Consider the following 22,086-nt stretch of genomic DNA (forward strand, 5'->3'; position numbering starts at 1 on the left):
ATTATTTCGAGTTTTATTATAAGTACGAGGGTCGTTTGAAAAGTCCGTGCAAAGTTAGAGAAATAGCCCCACTGGCGCGTATCGAGGTATTGTTTAGTTAGTAGCATCTCTTGGAAGAACACACACCAAGTTTCAGCCAGATCGGTCTATTTCTTTGTGTTTGGCATTCGTTTGAATCGAGGAAGTCGAGTGATTTTCAAAAAATGGACGAAAAAGAATTTCGTGTGTTGATTAAACACTACTTTATGAAAGGCAAAACGCCTCAGGAGACTAAAGAGAAGCTTGATAAACATTTTGGTGACTCTGCACCTTCGATTAGAACAGTTTATAACTGGTTTCAAAATTTTCGGAGTGGCCATATGGGCACAAGTGACGCTGAACATTCTGGACGCCCTGTTGAGGTTACTACTCCAGAAATCATTGATAAAATCCATGATAGAAGAGTGATGGATGACAGAAGAGTGAAGGTGCGTGAGATTGCTAGTGCTGTGGGCATCTCGAATGAACGGGTACATAATATTTTGCATCAACATTTGGACATGACAAAGCTATCCGCAAGATGGGTGCCGCGATTGCTCACGCTTGACCAAAAACGAAATCGTGTGAAGTGTTGCAAGGACGGTTTGCAGCTGTTCCAGAAGAATCCGCAGGACTTTAAGCGTTGTTTCGTCACTGTGGAGAAACATGGATACATCACTACACTCCTGAGACCTAAGAGCAATCTAAACAATGGGTTACCAAGGGGCGACTGTCTTTTGGGATTCGCAAGGAATAATCCTCATCGACTATCTGGAAAAGGGTAAAACTATTACAGGTGCATATTATTCATCGTTATTGGACCGTTTGAAAACCGAGCTGCAAGAAAAACGCCCACGATTGGCCCACAAAAAAGTCCTTTTCCATCACGACAACGCACTAGCTCACTCCTCAGCAGTTATGGTCGCAAAATTAATGGAAATAGGGTTCCAACTCGTTTCACATCCCCCCTATTCTCCAGACTTGGCTCCCTCGGACTACTATTCGTTCCCTAATATGAAGAAATGGCTGGCGGGAAAAAGATTTTATTCAAACGAGGAGGTGATTGCAGAAACGAATGGCTATTTTTCAGACTTGGACAAATCCTATTATTCGGAAGGGATCAACAAACTAGAGCAGCGTTGGACGAAGTGTATAAGCCTAAAAGGAGACTATGTTGAAAAATAAAAAAGGTTTATCCCAAAAAATTAAGTAGTTTTTATTTTTGCACGGACTTTTCAAACGACCCTCGTACATTCCTCTATAATATTTTTGCCCTATCACAAATTTTAGCTTAATCAGAGTTTAAAGTAGTTATTCTTAAATTAAAGTCACTTTTGTTGGATAAGTTTACTTTACATGCAAGAGACCATACTTAAGTGGTAACTGAGTGGATTAAGTTCCTGCTTTCAAGGCGAGCTCAACGCGAGGATATCTTTGAGTCCACCAGTTCTGGACTCGAGTCCTTAGAAAAGCTAACCCTCAATCATTTGATATGGTCCACCAGACGAGGCTGCAGAGAGAAAGGGAAATAATGTAACGAAGAAAGAAATGCGTTCAGTTTACCCAGAATAAAGAGGTTGTCATCTACTCCGATAAGTCAATGAAGTACAGAGCACTAGTATAACTAACTCGAAGATGGTTTGAGGAAGTCTCAGCAATCGCATTGTCTCAGAGAAAGAAATACTGTTACCTCAATTTGGGTACTGAGGAAAATTGGCGTGGTACACTACGAAGTTGGCTGAAGCTCTGGCTAAACAAGGACTTGTGGGCGGCATTTTTTTGATGGAGAAGGTCTGGGCCAGCTTCTCAAGTCTGGAGCAAGCGAACATATGTCTTGATAATTACAAATGGAACAAATCTAAGTATCTGTAAGTAGAAATAAATTCCGCTTTGCTGACTGTTTTTCTTACGGAGTACTGTCGGTTAGAGGGCACCTGAAGATGATGGATCTGGAAGGCGTTGGTATTTGCCGATTCTGAAGAGAGATAGAGAAAATTCCAATAAACCTTTTGACTATCAGCGTTGAGATATGGGAAACTAAGAAGTTTCCACGTGTTAAATTAGGATATAACTTCCTTAGTAGCCTCTCAGAGTCTATGATTTCTCAGACATCTTGGACTGTAGGAGACATCTAGCAGAACGACGTACCGAAGAACATTAATGGCTGAAGAAAAAACTAACTAATTTACTCGCATTGTTTTTGGAGCTCTTTTTGTCAAATTTCCTCCCGGCGAGATTGATTCGTACTTAGCACTAGACCAGTATTCGAGGCAAAAGTTTAGCTTTAGCAAAATATAAATCAGTGGTTAAAGCGATTATTTGTAACAAGTAAATATTAAGTAGAAATGTACAATATTTCCTAACAACTTTTTAATACGGCACCAAACGCGATATTAAATTATTGAATCGAAAAAGAAGGACAAACATACTTCAAGATAATAATAATAATAAAACAAGTAACGTCTATCAAATAGCTAAGTAATCGTGACACTATTAAATTGTGTAAACATCCGCACTCTTGTTACAAATTTAAATAGTTTATTTGCGATTACTAATAAGGTAGTGTGAACAAACGTGACGTTCAGTTTTGCTTCTGGGTGCTAAATTAATGGTCTGTAAAAAAAAGTATATATGTATAACATTCCTCTTTCAATTCGGTAATTATTTGAAGCATTTTTATTTTTAGAGCAGTTAGTATGATTTCATTTTTGTACGTCGATCGAAATAACATTATGGATTATTTATTTAGTCCTTTAGCAGAATCTGAACGTAGATTTCGTTGCCTCATTTGAAGTCTCGAATTTTGAGGATATTTGATGTTTCCTTAATATGTCACTAATATTTACCACTGAGCAAAATTAAACCCCCTTTTGAGCTAAATCACTTACATACAATAGTATGTAACGATACCTATTGGTAGTTGGACGTAAAGCCCGCCTGAAAAAATAGGCATTACTTTACTTTTACAATATTATTATAAGGCAATTTCATAGCAAATTTTGTTACAACTTTGGAATAATTTCTGAAACATTTAGTTGGTTTTACCAACTGGTAGATTATACAGGGTGTTCAGCATAAGGCTACCGTTACTTTGGGAGGTGATTCTGGGCATCATTTGAAACAAAACAAAAAATCCATATAAACTATGGCTCGATTCGGCTCCGTTTTATAGATATTTTTAATTTTATGTTTTTTAAAGGTATTACTACTTTTTAGCAAAAAGTTAGCCTATATTTCTCAAACTATTAAAGCTACCGCAATTTTAATAAGCTCATTAGAAAGAAGGTTAAATTTCTTTTTAAATAAGCTAATTTATATTCCAAAATAATAATATCAAGTATTTCACTTTGTGGCCCAAACATAAGAAATAGCAAGTTTCTAACTTTTTCCAAAAACTTACGACTTAATTTTTCTCATAAATATTATATAGGCCTTGAGTTCTGCTTGTATATGAATTCATCGAATGACCGTCTCCTAACATCTTCCAGCACTGTCAATTTGTAATGGATATACATATAAGATAAAGCCCGCAAAACTTAAATATTGTACATTGTAGTATACTTATTTGTATTGTATATTTTAATACCTATTTTTTGATACAATTTTTTAAATTTTAATGTTGAGAGATATGTTCCGCATGATTTTCTTTTTTTATTGTGCATAATGTAAGTCGTCCCGTGGGAATTTACTTCCATGAAATTATTTTAAAGTTCTAGAAGCCTGGAAAGATGAATTTCTGGTCGAACCAATTAAGCTCATCGCCTTTAAAGCACTCCCAAGGATTTTAATACTTATTTATGGTTATAAAATGAAATCTAGATTCTTCCAAGAAGAGATGGTAACCTTGTTCATTGTGAGGAAGTACGTCATAAAGAAGTATAACTAAAAATAAATAAACTAAATAACTTAAAAGAGGGGGGGAATAATCTCGTTTACTGTAAGATTCAAGCAGGAAGTGTAAAGAAAAAGAGATAAAGAATTTTGATTGGTTGAAGTTACCGGCAACCCAAGAGTAGGTAATACAAAGGACGGGATCGATAAGTAGTTAGCGGCAGTTGCCTTATAAGGCTGTATACAAGATCCCGGAGAGCAGAAAGTAAAGGGTTAGGGACAACATTTCAAAGAAATTTATATCACTGTAGAGAGAAGTTGGCTACACAAGTGGAATACCAAGTGAATAGAGAGTAATAACAAGATAAAGGGGAAGAATAACAGTGGCAATGTAACTGCAGGAGTCAACAGCGCATTGAAACAGAACAAAGTAGTAGAAACTAGCTGCGGCACACGTGCATTCCTGTCAGGAGATGTGGGATCAGCACAATCTACTGTAGTTGCTGCTGTTCGCTAGTATAGGAATGCAAACAAGAATAAAAAAGGGTGGCTTATAGTAAAACAAGAAAGCTGGCCCTAACAATAAGAATTAAAAGGAACAGAACAAAGCATTAAAGAGAGTGAGGAACAATGGTCCAAGGTCGTGGCAACAAGGTCAATTATCTTGTAGCACAATAAGGCACAATGTTTCAGAACAGAAGGCTCTCCTGTCAATGCAATCTAAATCGATGTCTCTCTAAAATTAGACGTCGTTTCAACTATAGAACAGAATATTAGCATGTGAAAGTGCAAAAACGTTTATATTAAATGCAGTCTTATATTACGTATTTTAATAGTACTTAAATAAATATAATATGCGAACTCTCAGTTGTAAGAGCCTAATCAAGACAGCTCTCTTAAAATTATTAAATACCAAAAATTCTTCATTTTTTAAAAGAAAGTATTGTTCAAAAAAATATATTTGATCCTACGCTTCTTTACGCGTCTTTTACTTGCACAATGGATTATCTATCTCCAATTTTGGGATCAAATGTTAAGTTTGAATTACCCTAGCAGAGATTTCAATTATTATTCTTTTTACATTTTTAAATTTATTATTTAAAAATAAATTAGTTAAATAAATTACACCCGTAGCTTATTTCAGTGCACTACCGGCCTCCGGACAGTGTTCTCTCGTTACAAACAACACTGTCCATCACCGGACAGTAAGTTTTAAGAAGCTCCTAGGAAGAGAAAATCTAAGGGTCAGCAGCTTGATTCGAACCTGGGATCTCCCAGTGAAAATCCAATACGCTAACCGCATAGCTAAATCCCTTCCCTCTTTTAAATTAATCACTATTTTTTTTAACATATCAACAATTGCGGTCTTCAATAGCTACCACCATAATCCACTTTTGGTCAACTTAAGATGCTACACTATTTTTTTTCAGTGTGCGTTTCATCAAATGCACAACATGGATCATGCAGTTATTGCGAATGCAGTTCCACACTTTTAGTATTATTAAATTGATTAAGGGAAGTGTATAGCTCAGTGGTTAGTGCACTGGACACCCAAGCGAAGATCCTGGGTTCGAATGCAGCCAGCTGCCAACTACGAGGTTTCTAACATTAAATTTTCTTTAGTTGTCCGATGAAGGACACAGGTGTCTGTTATTGTCAGAACAATGTCTGGAGACGGACAGTGCTCTGTGAAAGGCTTCAAGCACCAATAACCTCAGATTTTGAAGTGCCTTAAATTGGGGCGCTGACAGTCTAAATCGTATTCTTCCACAGATCTCCTGCCTGACAGATCAGTTTTCAATATTGATGATAGACTGAAGCAAACGGTCTAACTAGTCTATTTTCAGTAAAGTAAGAAAAGCGCCTATAATAACCTTAACGTAATAAAAGCAAACATTTTCCTAACAATTAGGCTACCATATTATTCAGTTATTTTCAAGAACGGTACCTTTTTCCTCTGACTTTATCCGCCGTAGGTTTCGAACTTTAATCCACTTTAGATTAATCTGTTTGGTGTAGAGATTTCGAAGTCACTTAGTTACCGTCTCGCACCCTCTTATGATTAATCTACCTCGATGATGGATAAAGGTCAGGGATGCTGTAACCATGCTTGGCTATGAAGGATGAACTCATTGGTATTTATCCAGCACTGAGGACCAAAACTTATTTGCAACGTCACTATGTTGAATGCTTTTCTATGTCTTAAATATCTAAATTAACTTGTCCTAAAATGTTGAAAGAATTAAATATACTTTTACGAATGGAGTGTAATTCCTAAATTATACCCAAATTTTCTGAAATGTGAATGTATAAATTAACAAAATATTAGTTAGTAAATTATGTTTAGAGTTAGAAGATAAATATCCAGGAAATATTTACTCACCGGTGGAGAGGTGTTGATGATGTAGTGTGAAGAGGACTTGGCAGTGCCTCCAGTCATGGCTGCAGGTCGCAGCTTCTTTCCCGTTCCATCCTCCTTCTCCAAGCAGCACCTACAATATTTATTGTCGAATAAATTTTTATCTAGCATCCAAAACACATCCGATGTAGCCATAGAACAAAAATAAATTCTACGAGCCAACTATAAAACGCAATAATAATAAAATTGGTTTATTTGAATAAAAAAAAAAAGTCAGTGAAAGCGCTTCAAACGGATGTTAGAATTTATATGTTCACACGGCTTGGCATTCACAAGTTGGCAACGTGAATAGTGTTCCCACAAGAATATTTTGATGAAGATGTGAAACACTAGATAAGAATCTGTGATCATTTAAATGCTTAGCTCTTGGGACTTCGTACAGAGTAATTAGTTTGAATTTCTATTATTCCTATTATTATTATTATTTTTTTAATTCTTAATTAAAAACAGTTAGTTTTTTTAGAAAGTTTGATAAATAATTCAGATATTTCATTGGAGAAGAAAGTAACACTAGATCTAAAATTAAATTTAAATATCAACTACCAGAAATATACTATATTTCTAATTAAGCTCTATTTTCGAAGATATTTCAGTCTAAGAAGCAATTAAATAGTCATATCTAAAAAACTGCTGCCAATTCGAGAAGGAAATTTGCATAAAACTCCGCACAGAGAATTCCAATGGGTTTTGAAGCATCATATCTTGAATATGTGACAAATAGAATATAATAGTTTAGATAAGGAAACTGACTGCAAAATATATTGCACACAAATTAGAACATTAGAAGTTTGCGGTACCAATTTGTACCAAAAGCACAAGCTATCCTCACTATAAGAAAGATGGTAAGTGTCAGAGGATTTGAAACATGTATTCATGGTTTTTGAATCATGGTTCAACCTCACCTAAATACCATAGAATTAGAATTAGAAGCGGGGCGGGACCTACGCCCCACGGCACCGCAGCCACAAGAAGTTTATTGTGCCCTCCTCTTTAGGATCTAGTAGATGAAACCTCCCCTATTAATGAGTTGGAGGACTTTCCCTGCTAGTTCTTTTTGCGCAACTAATCTCCTTTGGTCTCAAAGATCCAAAGGTTTCATAGCACAACCGCTCGATTGCAACACAATCGAACAACATGTGATATACCGTCTCCTACTCTTACTGACACAATCTGCACAACGGTTCCGAGCTAATAAGCCCCGCCTTGTGCAGATGACCTTAACACCATAACATAACAAAACAAATGCTTGAATATACGAGCATGTTGCATGTACTCTACTACCTTTAAGAATTCTTAAGATTTGAATAATTTTCGCATTATTACTTAAATAAGACTCACATATTTAATTTAGTTATAATTATTTTCCAATACAAATGAACTAGGCAGTTCAGTGTAGCATGTTTAAATTCCAACTTTACAATTCTAAAACATTACCAATGAAAAACACACACAGAGGAGAGAGAGAAAACCCTTAAATACGTACTAATTATCATAAATTTTACATCACTTATTGAAAAAAAGGGTTTCATTGATCAGTAACAATTTAAATAATGCATACCATTTAACCTTACTCAGTCAGTTTGCAAGAGTAGTGTAAAAAGAAAACATAATTGAATCAAACTCACTACAACAACCTGGATAAATCATCCTCTGATAAATAGATGAAAATCCTAAATCGGTCAGAAATTCTGCTCCAACGGACAGAATCTCACTCAAGAGGCAAACAAATGAAGAATCTGTAAGTACTATACAAGCTTCTTTTCAATCTGAGCTAATTGTAAGTACCTAGGCAGACGGAAGGCAGTGAATCGGAGTACAGCTTATTGTCCGGAGTAATGTTTTCTGTTCCATTGAACCTGATTCTCCATCTCTTAAGTCTTAAACCATATCTCTAGGGATGAAAGATGAGATTGAATATTGCTTATGCTTTCCACAGGACTGGACAAGGTTTCAGTGTCTTTTGCACAGTGGATAGTTTGAGAATGGGATAGACTAGGATTGTTGACAGACTATATTATATAGAGAACAGGATAGAGAATTCTCCTTTGGAGGACTCATGCCTGACTGCAAGATCTGTCTGGTTACAGTGTGTCACAGATGTAAATATTATTATTTAAACTGATGCAACGTACAATGGGCTCATTTTGGAGCGAGCCAAAGCCAAATAATTTTCTCTGTTCCCCTCGCATTCACTACTGATTCTGGTTGATCATTTCTGAATTAAACTTAACTTTAACAATGGATTTCTCGTATATTGCGGAGGTGCTGTCATGACTTTTAGAGCGTTGTTTTGATGTATTGTAATATAAGTTTGGATATAAAGTGGGCGGATAGGTTATTTATTTAGTAGAGTATGGACAAGCCGTGAGGAGGAGGTGGGTAGCAGAGATGCTGCGCAATCTAGTGTGAATGCAACAACTAATGAAATCTACACAGTTTTATTGGATACAGTCTTAACTTGTTCGTAAGATTAGTCGAGTAAGAACACGTCTGTAGCTATAATTTAATAACTCTGCAAAAAAGGAAGGGATTAGCTCTGTGGTTAGCGTATACTGGATTCCAATGCGGAGAACACAGGTTCGTATCCAGCTGCTTGCTGGCTCTTAGATTTTTTTTTTTCTTATAGGAGCTTCTTACAGCTCACTGCCGGGTGAACGAGAGTGTTGTCTGCATCGAGTGTATTGAAATTCAGCAAAGTAAGGAGTTTGTAGAAAATTTGCCAGTTAGAATCTTGAGAATGAATAGTAGAAGGAAGACTAAATGAGATTTCACTCCAGATCTATCCACTTCTCTGGCCTGGCAACTTCTAACATCATTCTACCCACTGATAGCACAGTTGTTCTGTTTACAGAATGTACAGTAGTAGTCCAGGTTTTACTCCAAATGATTACTGCTGGAACCCTCCATTCCTAAACCAAATCTTAATACATGTTTATACTTATTCAGCGTAGACAATACTAAGCTAATTCTGCTAGTTATTTTCCACCATTTGGTCCTCTGTGGTATGATTTGCAAGATATATGAGATTCTCCACTTTTCCTACTTCTTCTTCTTGCGATCTTATGCTCCCTACTTCAGTTATTTCACATAAATTTTGATTTCTTATCTTTCTCTACTCATACTCCACTAATTTCTGAATACTTGAATAGGTATTCAATTTGGCTCCAAAGATTTGGATTACCAAAGAAACTGTTTAAGGCTGGAAACATAGTGGAGCGGCGAAAACAAACACAAGTTAACATATGGGACCGCGCATAGTGGAGAGCAAAGCGAAGATAGAGCAACGCTATCTATAGAGAGTAGAGCAACGCGTTATAACATGTTTGATTTCTTCGCTATGATCGCGCTCAATTTTCAAGGTTAAAATGGATATTGCTGCATTTATTGGTGTAGTTTTTTTAAAGGAACCTCTGTGGGAACAAAAGGATCTTCTACATCACAACCGATTTGTGTTGAATAAGGAATTGGAATGGATTAATGGGATTAACATTAAAATTCGTCCTTTTCTTGATTAACATGCCTTCAACACTGGTTAGTATGATATCAAATGTTGAAACTGACATTCGTAAATACGCATGAAACTTGCCAGGATGCTCCCGAAATTGATGGTACAAGTGATGGAATTCATCAAGTTCATGTCTAGTCATGTTTATATCATGAACACTGCAGCTCCTGCTACTAAGCTGCTGTAAATACCAAATAATTTTCACGGAAGAATTTTCGAATAGAAATAGTTCCTCCATCTTGTTTCGTCGAAAGGAGAAACGCGACTAAACTCGTCACTATGTTCATGGGACTCTCTGTTTGCTGCTCATCGCTCTCTTTGATCTGAAGCAGCTATAATCGCTCCACTGTGTTTCCAGCCTAATCACGAATTGTATAATTCAGCTAACTCATTCATTTAAATTTATATTAAGAAATCTTCTTCTAAGAGAAAAGATCAAGTTTTTTTGCGAGCGAAGGAAATGGAGTGGCAGCGTTTAGCGCGATCGGAGAGTCAAAGGAAGCGATATAAGGTGGACAGGCAGCAACAGGTATCAATGCAAATCAGGATAGCTTAAACGAAACAGCAGAATCCAGACAGTAGATTCAAAACCAAGTTCTGGCCGGGGAGAATAATAAATATAATTCGATTATAAATCTTGAATGAAAGAAGTTGGACGGGCGGATGTTGATGTTATTGTTCTCAGGAGATTTGCATCACAAAATATATACAATTGTCTATAGTATGCAAGTCCAGCGATTAACATATACACACTGCCAAGGGAAGTTAAGTTTTTCTTTTTCTTTTTTTAAATTTTTTTACTTTACAGTTGGTGGAAGAGATCTACAATGTCTGCGTCTCTTTTTTTCCATCATTGCACAAATTTGCCATACAATCATTGATTTCAACTTTGAAGTTGCTCATAAATAAAGTTAAAAAAATCTATTGTGAACACGACGTCCACACAATATACTGAATGTTGTAACTCACAAATAGTTCTTCAAACTCCAAATTGTAGTATCATATTTTATGCTTACCACAATTATAAACTTATATAAAACTAAATTACTCTTAAATGTATCCTGAAAGGGAAGCCTACCTTGTCTGCCCTCGAGTGCTGCCCTAAAACAACATTTTCAAGGAAAATAGAAAATGCTAGGTATCATTTTCGAGAGAATCCAAGAAAAATGAACTATCTATTCGAGAATCAAGAGATATGTTCTTCAGATTGAGAAATTAGGAGAAACAAACCGTTCAAAAGATGAACATTACACAATATTCGCACTTCAGAGCCAATCTATTCACCATCTAATAATCGATTTTTTTGGAAAAAATTTATCAGATAAAGCGCAAGCTTTTTTGTGAAATGAATTTAGTTAAATCTTTCAACTAATAAAAGAAAAAAAATGTAATTATTATAATTAATTTAGCCTTAATAGTGATTGCTTAAATTTCCACCATGAAATGAGTGACGACGGAGTACCCAAACAATATTAATCCATAAAAATTACAAAAATTAAAGTTTTATTTCTTAAATCGAAAATGTGAATTATTACCCAGTCCAAGCATTGTTAACGTGAAATAGAAACAAACCTTTTATTAATTAGATATTTAAACGATTAGGGGCGCTAATGACCTTAGCAGTCGATGCGCCAAAAAAAAAAAAAAAAAAAATTAGATATTTAATAATCAACTAAAGAATTATCTATTTTGAGTCCCGGGTTCGAATCCAGATTGTGGCTTTAGATTTTCTCTTCCCATGAGCTCCTTATAACTCACTGTCTGGTGAAAGAGAATGTTGTCTGTAACGAAAGGACACTGTCTGGAAGCCGGCAGCTTACTGAAAAAAGTTCCGGGCGACAACTATTGACTCGCCTTGATTTCCCCCCCTACCCTATTTTAAACTTGAAAATAAGTCGGTACATTTAATTTTCAATCTAAACTTAGAATGAAGACCACGCTAGTATTATAATAGAAATAAAAGAGCAATTAATTCCAACATGATCCACTTGAATTCCAGACAAACAGAACACAAAATGAATTTGGGCGGAATCTCTTAAAAGTTCAATAAGCGAAAAACCATCGGAATTTTTCCCGAACTTGGATTGGCTGTTTGTAAAGGGCACCAGCCAATAATAAAATAAAGTTTTTGGCCAATAAGACACACAATGTGCACTCCTACTGCGCACCACCAGCATAACCATAAATACAGAGTTTCTCAGCATCTTTCGGTAGGTTTCTCAAACGTTTCTTGACCAATGAAAATGATGAACAACTACACTAAATCATTTTTGTGTATAGTGTATTTAATTTGTATGTAGACAAATTTGCATTTAATTTTTAATAAGTGGTTGAGCACGAGCCGCTACAGATTGACGATTATCTCTTTAGACGCCAAGAACGCTGCTGATTAAAGGCGAGAAACGTGGAGTTCCATTCACCGTCCAAGATGGCAGAGAAAAAACCGTTCAACTATAAACGTGAAACTAAATAAAATATAAATAAAAGAAATAAAACGGTATTTGGCTATAGAATGATAAAAACTAGTAAAATCTTGGCCAACTTGGTTGTTTCCGGTAGCAGAGAATTAATTGAAGTTATGATTAGAATTATGGCGCGTGGAACAAAATGGAAATTCCCATTGTTGTGGGACAATAGTGATAGCACAGCCTCCTGTACCATTATGTTGCCGAACTGAAATCGAATTAAGATTGTATAAGGCTTTGTACATTCAACTCTAGTTGCCATCAATTCAATGTCACTCATGATAATTCCACTTGAATCAATATCGTTCAATTCCCATCTTGATTATTATTTAATTGTTTTTATGCTTAACAATTAACTGTTCAATCTATAAAGTTTAGAATGGAATGCGACTCACTTGAGTTTTTATTTGAATTACTGCAGAAACTGTGATAAATTTGTAAATTCAAAGTAAACGTACCGGAAAAAAAACAAAAAATAGTTCTTGAGTGTCTAAGATGAATGAGGATAAAATTAACGCTCTAACTGTTGTTTTAAAAAATATTTTCCGCAAAATGTTTCATGTTAGGACGAGGAGAGGCTAGACTATGAAGTGCCATATTTCACTGAACGCCTCTGAAATATTAGCCTGAATTAAATAAGTTTTACAAATTCAGAATTTACAGAAAAGTCGCTAAACAATAAGAGTGAATCTATTAAACAATTCCTTTGTTTAGCATCTTCTCAGATAAAGTAAAGTAAAATAATTGCCTATTTTTTCAGGCCGGCTTTACGTCTGAAACTACCAATTAGGTGTCTTGGACGGAGGCGACTAGCAAACTCTTCCCAGATAAAAACCTTTGCTTGAAATTTTGTTCATAAAAATTGCTTTCAAGGAGGAGTTCCAAGATGTCGAACGCCTCACAAATCTCTTTTTACTGTAGTAATTTTAAATTGAAGTCCCTAAATGCTTAGCTTGAGAAAAAAGTTAGAGAAATGGAATGAGATAAAGTCGAGAGGTTTACGGTAGATCGGTAGCCCAACTGAAATCTACACTTGTTAGCTGATAATGCTCCCATTTTAAATTCTTTGGGAATGTCTGGAATATAAGATTAAAAATCCATCTAGAGCAGTGTTTCCCAACCTTTTTTGTGTCATGCCCCATCTTAACCTTTATAAAATTTTCATGCCCCCCTATGTAACATATATAATTTTTAACATTAAAAAATTGATTCGTTCACTTAAGAAACATAAATGATAGGTTCTAGGAAGAAATCACTATGAAATTGTTCGCAAAACATAGTAAGTAAAATTTCAAAACATACAATGAAAAACTGAAATTCAAATTCCAAATAATTTTAATACAGATTTTTCTATATTAATTTATTATTTTAATTTAGTGAGATCCTTGCGCTTGATGCTTGCTGCACAGAGATTTTATATTAGGTTCCAATTTGGTTAGCTGCAGTCTCAAGTCTCCACGTTGTGTTATATCCAGCCGATTTCTTTTTTTTACCAGTAAATCATTTACAGCACTAAATCCACATTCAGCTAAAAATGAAGATGGAAACGGTAGCAATAGTTTTCTTGCACATTTGGTTGAATTTAGGTATTTGATTTCTGTTTCCTCACAAAGCCATGCCATCGCTCCTTTTATATTAAATAAAGTTTTAACTGACTCATCATTTTGCAATTCTGCGAGTTCTTCTTGATACTGCATATTTGATATGCAGCGATGGGCCAATTAAGTGCCAACAACTGCGCTGTTTAGCGAGTTTTTAAAACGAACCCCGGACGAAGTTTACTTGACGACGCCAATCACCCAGTTGATATTTTGGTCTCGTCAAACGGAATTATACCTAATAATTATTTACCGCAATTATTTAAGAATTTGCTTTTTTTGTTAAATTTGGCACCGATATCTAGCATTGCATTTGAATGGCCCGGAGCGAAAGGGTTAAAGTCGTGTCGAGTCCATTTTCGAATTGCCCCCCTTAACTATCAAATTGCCCCCCTGGGGGGCGTGGGCCCCACGTTGGGAAACACCGATCTAGAGGTTGGCAGTGGTAACTAACTCACTGAACCCTAATCTACACTACTGAATTTCTTCTATTCAAAATGTGACATGTAAGTACGAGAAGAACATTATTCCAACAACAAAAAACCAGCTAACCAGCTAAACACAATGCACTCGATCTAGATAAGACAATAAAGGTGAAAGTTTGTAGATATTATGTAGATAATTCTAGCTTCAATATTGTTCAAATTATTTTAAAAAAGAAACTTTGGTTTCAAACAATCGGTAATCATAAGGCTAATTATTTAACGCAATTTTATGAAGGAGGTTCAATTTTCAATCTGTTTTGTACAATTGTACTAGTAAGTTTCGAGTCTTAAATTAATCAAACAAAAAGAGGAATTTAATAGGTATATATCTTTTAGGTTCAGTTTAATATATACAAGTTTAAGTTGGTAGTATCTTTAAAATATTTACAAACTATAGATACCCCGGTTCTGAAAGTTTAAGAGAAACCTTTGTACAAACGGTACTTACTTTTAACATCTCGATGGAGTGATGTTATATCAAGGGATGGTGATGAATATTTTTCTAAAATCTTTCTAAATTGATTCAATTGCACAAAACTAATTGGTAACTTAGAAATATTACAGTAGTAACTAATCAACAGCAGAATTATGAACCACGGAAATATTGAAATTACAATAAACTAACAATAATTATATAACAAAGTAATTTGTTAAAAACTAAATTCAAATATTTCTTAGCAATTTTAATTTATTTATTAAGTTTAACATTTCTAATCAGCTGTTGAACCTTTGTGTAAACAACTTGCTAGAAATTTTGGTGTGTGTTTAAAGAACAATTTTATTAGTTTATAAAGACTTTTAATGACCAACTTTGTCATTAAATAATAATTTGAAAGTGGTTTTTTAATTATTAAATAAATTCACCCTTTCCCATCTTAATTTAAGGAAAGAAGTTACAAAACAAATTACAACTGTAAGTGATATAACCTAATTATTTATTTATTACTAACAAAAACACAGAGAAAAGGAAAAATACAAATATTAACCTCCTCGGCGGCTTAGACATGGATCTAAGCGAGACCGACATTGGAGGATCCATCTCTGGTAGCGAATCTACTACTTCATCATTAAACCGATCCAAAAGAACTTCAAACACTCTTAACCTTTCTCCAGATAAAAAGAAAAAGAAAAAAAGAAATAAAATCCCTCAGGTCACTTCACCTCCTTTAACACGACAAGCAAATTCTGGACTTTCTCAGATTCCGCAACAAAACCAAACAACTTTTATGCATAACTTACCGGAAACAACCTCATCAGCACCTCCACAACAGGTGCAGTTTGTATCAGATTTTGCGACGCACAATAAATTTAATATACTGCCAGAAGTCAATGACCAACCCGAGCACAAACCGCCTCCTATCTATTTGTACAAAGTCTCCAACTATATAACGCTCAACAACGAACTCAGACAACTCCTTGGAGCAGAGAATTACTCTTGTAAAGCACGCAGTGACAATATTCTGGTTTCAGCCAACACCATTGCAACATACAGGGCAACAATTCGGTACCTGCACGAAAAAAATATTGAATACCACACATACCAACTAAAAAAAGACAAAGCCTTTAGAGTCGTTCTGCGCCATTTACATCACTCCATACCGCCTGAAGAGATCAAAGCGGAAATACAGTCTAAAGGGTTCAGAGTACGAAATGTTAGCAACGTAAGGCGCCCGATCGAGAAGACTCCTCTTCCTCTATTCTTCATAGATCTAGAACCTGACAACAACAACAAAAACATTTTTAACCTCACCAAGATACTCAACACAATTGTCCGGGTGGAGGAGCCCTATAAAACAAAGGAAATTGCCCAGTGCAAGAGGTGCCAACAATACGGGCACACCCGCACATACTGTCATGTCTCTCCAAGATGCGTCAAATGCGCAGGGCCCCATTTCGGGGAAAACTGCAACAAAAACACAGAAACTCCGCCTACCTGTGCACTCTGCCATAAACAGCACTTTGCCAGCTACCGTGGATGCGAAGTTCACAAGGAATTGCAAAGGATCCGTCGAGAACGAATGCAACTTCGAGGCCAAGGAGCAGCTGTTAGGACGCAACCTCCTCAAGTCTCTTCTCGAAGAGACTTTCCAGTTTTTCCATCAACTCCGCAACAGCAACAACCTCCGCAGCAGCAACCACAACAACCTTACTACAATGGAACTTCCACTGCTAGGCTCTCTTATTCAGAAATCGCGAGGTCACATCCTTCATATCATTCTCATCAACCATCTGCACATCATTCTCCTCAATCATCTACACATCCTGCACATCATTCTCCTCAATCTTCTGCACATCCTCCACATCATCCTCAATCACCTGCACCTGCACAACCGGATATAACCTCAGTACTGAACTCCTTTTTCCAAAGATTTGAAACCCTCCTCACTCCTCTCATCAGTCTCTTAAACACTCTTATTACTCACCTCCTTCCAGGCATAAAACCATGATCTCTCCAACACAACATTCTTTAACCATCCTTCTCTGGAATGCGAACGGGTTGAACTCCCACAGAGACGAACTTAATACTTTGCTACATAACAAACGTATTGACGTGGCCCTACTGACGGAAACACACTTTACAAGTAGATCACACTTTTACATTTCAGACTATCAGACATACAGGACTGATCATCCTGATGATACTGCTCACGGTGGCGCGGCAATATTGGTCAGAAACTCCTTACTTCATAATGCTCTCCCTTCATCTGCTACAGACTATCTTCAATCCTCTGCAATCTCCTTATTCGCTCATCCACATAAAATTAATCTTGCTGCAGTGTACTGTCCACCGAATAAATCTGTTTCTGAGCTACAATTTATCTCCTACTTTAATTCTCTCGGAACTAAATTTCTTGCAGGAGGAGACTATAACGCGAAAAACCAACAATGGGGATGTCGCACGACTAACCCTCGCGGGCGTACACTCATGAATGTCCTTATTTCAAAAAACTACAACATTGTTTCACCTAACCAGCCTACCTACTGGCCCACATCCTTATCCAAACTCCCTGACATTCTTGACTTCTTCATACTTTCTCAGGTAACTCACTACTTTGAAGTTTCGACCTTGACAGAACTTTCTTCAGACCATAGCCCTGTTTTAATTACTCTCAACACTTGTCCCGTCCACAGACCTTCCAAACCATCTCTCATCACTGGCCCCGTAGATTGGGAAAAATTCCAATTTGAAATAGAAAGTAACATAGACTTACGTATTCCTCTTAAATCAAAAGAAGATATTGACAATGCGGTAGAACAATTTACTAAAACTATACAAGAATCTATGAGACAATCAACTTTACACCACACTAACCAACAACGAACTCGCACATCCAATATCCCTTTGTTTATACGGACTCTTATTATGGATAAACGACATGGAAGAGCTAAGTGGCAACGAACTCGCTACCCATCTGATAGACGACTCTACAATAGGCTAACGCACCAACTTAAAACTGAACTTAAACAGTTGAAGGATGAACGTTTCCAAGACTACACACTAACACTAACTACGGAAGACAACTCGCTTTGGACTGCTACTAAGAAAATCTTGTCTTACAAAACCATTCCAACACCTCTCCGTCGTGTTGACGGCTCTTGGGCTGCATCTGACGAAGACAAAGCTTCCTTGTTTGCCTCTCATTTTTCGTCAGTTTTTACCCCTCATCAAGATATGATCAATACTTCATTTCACGAATCCTTACGATCAGATCTTGACCTACCTCTTCCTCTCTCCTTACCACCAAAACATTTCACTCCTTCTGACATTCTATTTATTATTAAACATCTCTCTCTTAAGAAAGCTCCGGGCCCTGATCTCATAACTGCTAAAATTCTTCGACATCTTCCCAAAAAAGCAATAGTCCTCTTAACTACTATCTACAATTCAGTACTAAGAACAACTTACTTCCCGATTCTATGGAAATCCTCCTTAATTTACCCTATTCCTAAACCTAACCAGCCACTTCATCTTTCTTCTTCTTACCGACCAATTAGTCTACTGCCAATTCTTGGCAAAATTCTTGAGAAACTTCTTTTAAAACAAATTCTTCCCATACTCGAATCCTCTAATATAATTCCAGACCATCAGTTTGGATTTAGACGACAACACTCTACTGTACAACAGTGCCATCGAGTGGTAGACACGATTTCATCCTCCCTTGAGAAGAAAGAGTGTTGCTCGGGTGTCTTTCTCGATGTGAAGCAAGCCTTCGATCGAGTATGGCACCCGGGCTTGCTCTGGAAACTCAAGGGCATTCTTCCGTTCACTCACTTCCTCATCTTGAAGTCCTATTTGTCTGATCGTCATTTTCAAATCCAAATCGGGACATCGTTTTCAGCTAAACATCGTATTGAAGCGGGTGTTCCTCAAGGAAGCATCTTAGGACCTATCCTATATGTTATATACACTGCAGACATACCAATCCATCCTGAAACTGTCCTTCTAACTTATGCAGATGATACCGCGATACTTTCTCCTCACATTGATCCGGTAACTTCACACAGAAACCTTCAAACTCATCTCTTTTCTCTTGAGGAATGGTTTAAAAAATGGAAAATCAAGTTAAATGAAACCAAATCTCAAAATATTACTTTTACTCTCCGCCGCATCACTCTTCCTCCGATCTTCTATGACTCAATTCCAATTCCTCCTGCCAATGTTGTCCGTTATCTTGGGCTTTATTTAGACAAAAGACTGACTTGGAACCCGCATACACGACTTAAACGAACTGAAGTTAACAGGCGTTATCGACTACTTAAAAGACTACTAGACCAACGTTCAAAACTTTCACTTAACAACAAACGACTGATTTACAATTCCATACTAAAACCCGCCTGGACGTACGGTATTGAACTGTGGGGTTCAACGAAATATTCAACGAATTCAATCTCTCCAGTCTAAAATTCTCCGCACTATCGTTAACGCTCCATTTTATGTTTCAAATCTAACCATCCACACAGACCTGGAAATTCCGTTTGTTGGTCAGGTTGCACGAACTCGCTATAAAAACTTTCATCAGAACTTGCACTCTCATTCCAATCCTCTTGTCCGCCACTTATCATCACATCACCATCCAGATCATCCTCCCAGACGACTGAAACGCCAGTGGCCTCGCGATTTCCTCTCTTCTGAGGAGAGTAGCTAATCCTAGAGATGACTTAGGGAGTGTTATCGCTGGGTAACTTCTCCCCTCAATTAGTTAGTTCGATGTCAGTTATTGTCATTGTTACTAAAAGCGTGTCTAGCGCTGGTGTAACTTTACAAATAAATAAAAAAAAAAAAAAAAAAAAAAAAAATTTCTAAAGATCAAGAGAATTCAATATTCTAAATTCAACAATCTACCTAACCTTCACCGGGTAGCCTTTTAGCTAGGCTTACCATACGTCCCGGATGGTCCCGGTTTGAGATCCCTGTCCCGGCGTCCCGGTCAAACTTGAACAACACCGACATCCCGGCCGATCGTTCCCCCGCGCCCATTTATTAATAATTTTGATTGCATTTCAAATACGAAAAACACAAATTAAGCGAAAGGCAAAACGAAAATGAGCCTCTACCTCCTCTGCGTCCCGGTTTGGCTCTTCGTAATTATGGTAAGCCTACTTTCAGCTCATGTTTAGAATTTATTTTCAAAATTGAAACGATTGCAGAAAAAAATTAACATTGCCTTCTTAAGGTATATGTCCTTCTTCCTCGTCAAGTTGGTCCATTGTGTAAATCAGCTATACATACTCTTTTTTTTTATATAATTCTATTCAAAATTATGCTTAAAAATTTAAAATTCAAGCGAATGTTAATACAGTTGCAATTCGTTCTATTTTGGATACAATGGGGCCTCTTGGGCACATCTGGGCCCACTGGCTTGACCTTTGCAAATGTAAAAATAAAAAATGAAAAAGTCGTAAAAATAAAAAAGGAAGTGACCGATTGAAGGTCGCCACAATAAATTCATGTCTTCCGTCCACAGATGTCCATAATAGTAAGGACAGATAAAGTGAAAGATGGCAGAATGGACTTGCAAAGATTTATTATTTAAACTATTCTAACTGTTTAAAGCTCTAAAAAAGGGTGCTTTGTTAATATCTTAGAAATTTGATTTATCAACACAAATAGTAAAATCCTTCGAGATAAACCAAAACTGCATCCAAAAATTGGTGATAAATTTCTAGTTTCTCTAGAAAAATTGCAACATCATCGTTTTATTGGTTCAAGTGAAAGGTAGAGAAGTAAATTTGATTTTAGTTTTCCCATTTTGCAAACAGGATGTTGTTAACTCCAACTGCTCGCATTAGAAATCAAACATCTTAGATTCCTCAATAGACTATACTAAAACTGTCCTGCATATCACAGTATGATGATTCATCTTCCTTTTCTTATTATTCAAGTGTAAAATACTTTTTTGTAGGCCCATCTACAGCAGCAATTCACATGAAGGCTAGAAACCGATGGAAACATAAGATTTAGAAGACATGTCTTTCACAGTGTTTTTTTTTTTCCTAGAATTTATTTACTCAAAGGAATAAAATAATATAAGAAATAAAAACTAGGAGTTAGTATTTCTTCGCTCTCCTGAAGACGTTTCACACCAGATCTGTGGCCAGCAAAAAGACTCTTATATAAAAGCAATCATCAGGCCAATTATTCTTCATGGGAGTGCCACTCTAACGAATAGATTTTAGAAGTTTTTAATGATTTTTTTTTTGTTCGAAATGGGAACTTTCAAGTGAACATGAATACTGAAGACTACTCGTACTTTTTAGGGTAAATTGTAAGTTTCAAAAAAACTTTAATTTAAAATTTACAGTAAGAAAATGTCGCGACTCTTTACACCAGATTTTTTTTTTCAAATTCATTCGAAAGCCACGTTGTTACCAATAAAATTTAGTTGAAAAAGCTGTAACCAAAAAGAAGAAAAACAAAGTGTCTTTTTTTAAAGCATTATGAAAAAATGTACGGATACAAAAGAAGCCATATGGTTTTACATTAACAAATAATGAGTGTTAAAGAAAGGTTGCCGGGCTATAAACGAATGAAATCTGAGATTTTTTAGCGCTCCAACCGCAGATCGCATAAAAGAACTGTTTAAAAGGTCGGATAATATAACTAAGGATAATATAACTAAGGGTAATATAACTAAGGATAATATAACTAAGGATAATATAACTAAGGATAATATAACTAAGGATAATATAACTAAGGATAATATAACTAAGGATAATATAACTAAGGATAATATAACTAAGGATAATATAACTAAGGATAATATAACTAAGGATAATATAACTAAGGATAATATAACTAAGGATAATATAACTAAGGATAATATAACTAAGGATAATATAACTAAGGATAATATAACTAAGGATAATATAACTAAGGATAATATAACTAAGGATAATATAACTAAGGATAATATAACTAAGGATAATATAACTAAGGATAATATAACTAAGGATAATATAACTAAGGATAATATAACTAAGGATAATATAACTAAGGATAATATAACTAAGGATAATATAACTAAGGATAATATAACTAAGGATAATATAACTAAGGATAATATAACTAAGGATAATATAACTAAGGATAATATAACTAAGGATAATATAACTAAGGATAATATAACTAAGGATAATATAACTAAGGATAATATAACTAAGGATAATATAACTAAGGATAATATAACTAAGGATAATATAACTAAGGATAATATAAAATTATTCAAAAAAAAAAAAAATCAGAAAACAGTAAGAACATTACCGC

At 35.8% G+C, this 22,086-nt stretch overlaps 1 protein-coding gene across 7 annotated transcripts in view; it reads right to left on the bottom strand.

Moving 5' to 3' along the window:
* The window catches only part of Shrm (shroom), a 689,404-nt gene that overhangs the window by 179,009 nt on the left and 488,309 nt on the right, over positions 1 to 22,086 (bottom strand). For 5 of the 7 annotated variants that reach the window (XM_074118535.1, XM_074118541.1, XM_074118537.1 and 2 more), the window contains one exon: positions 6,233 to 6,341. In XM_074118535.1, the coding sequence (XP_073974636.1) occupies positions 6,233 to 6,341 (109 nt within the window). Of the gene's footprint in view, positions 1 to 6,232; positions 6,343 to 14,769; positions 14,908 to 22,086 lie in introns of those variants that run through there. The other 2 variants (XM_074118538.1, XM_074118539.1) reach the window with 2 other exon arrangements.

Source organism: Rhodnius prolixus, unplaced genomic scaffold (genome assembly GCF_049639745.1).
Source record: "Rhodnius prolixus isolate KJV_2025 unplaced genomic scaffold, Rpr scaffold_2, whole genome shotgun sequence".
Classification (NCBI taxonomy): domain Eukaryota; kingdom Metazoa; phylum Arthropoda; class Insecta; order Hemiptera; family Reduviidae; genus Rhodnius; species Rhodnius prolixus.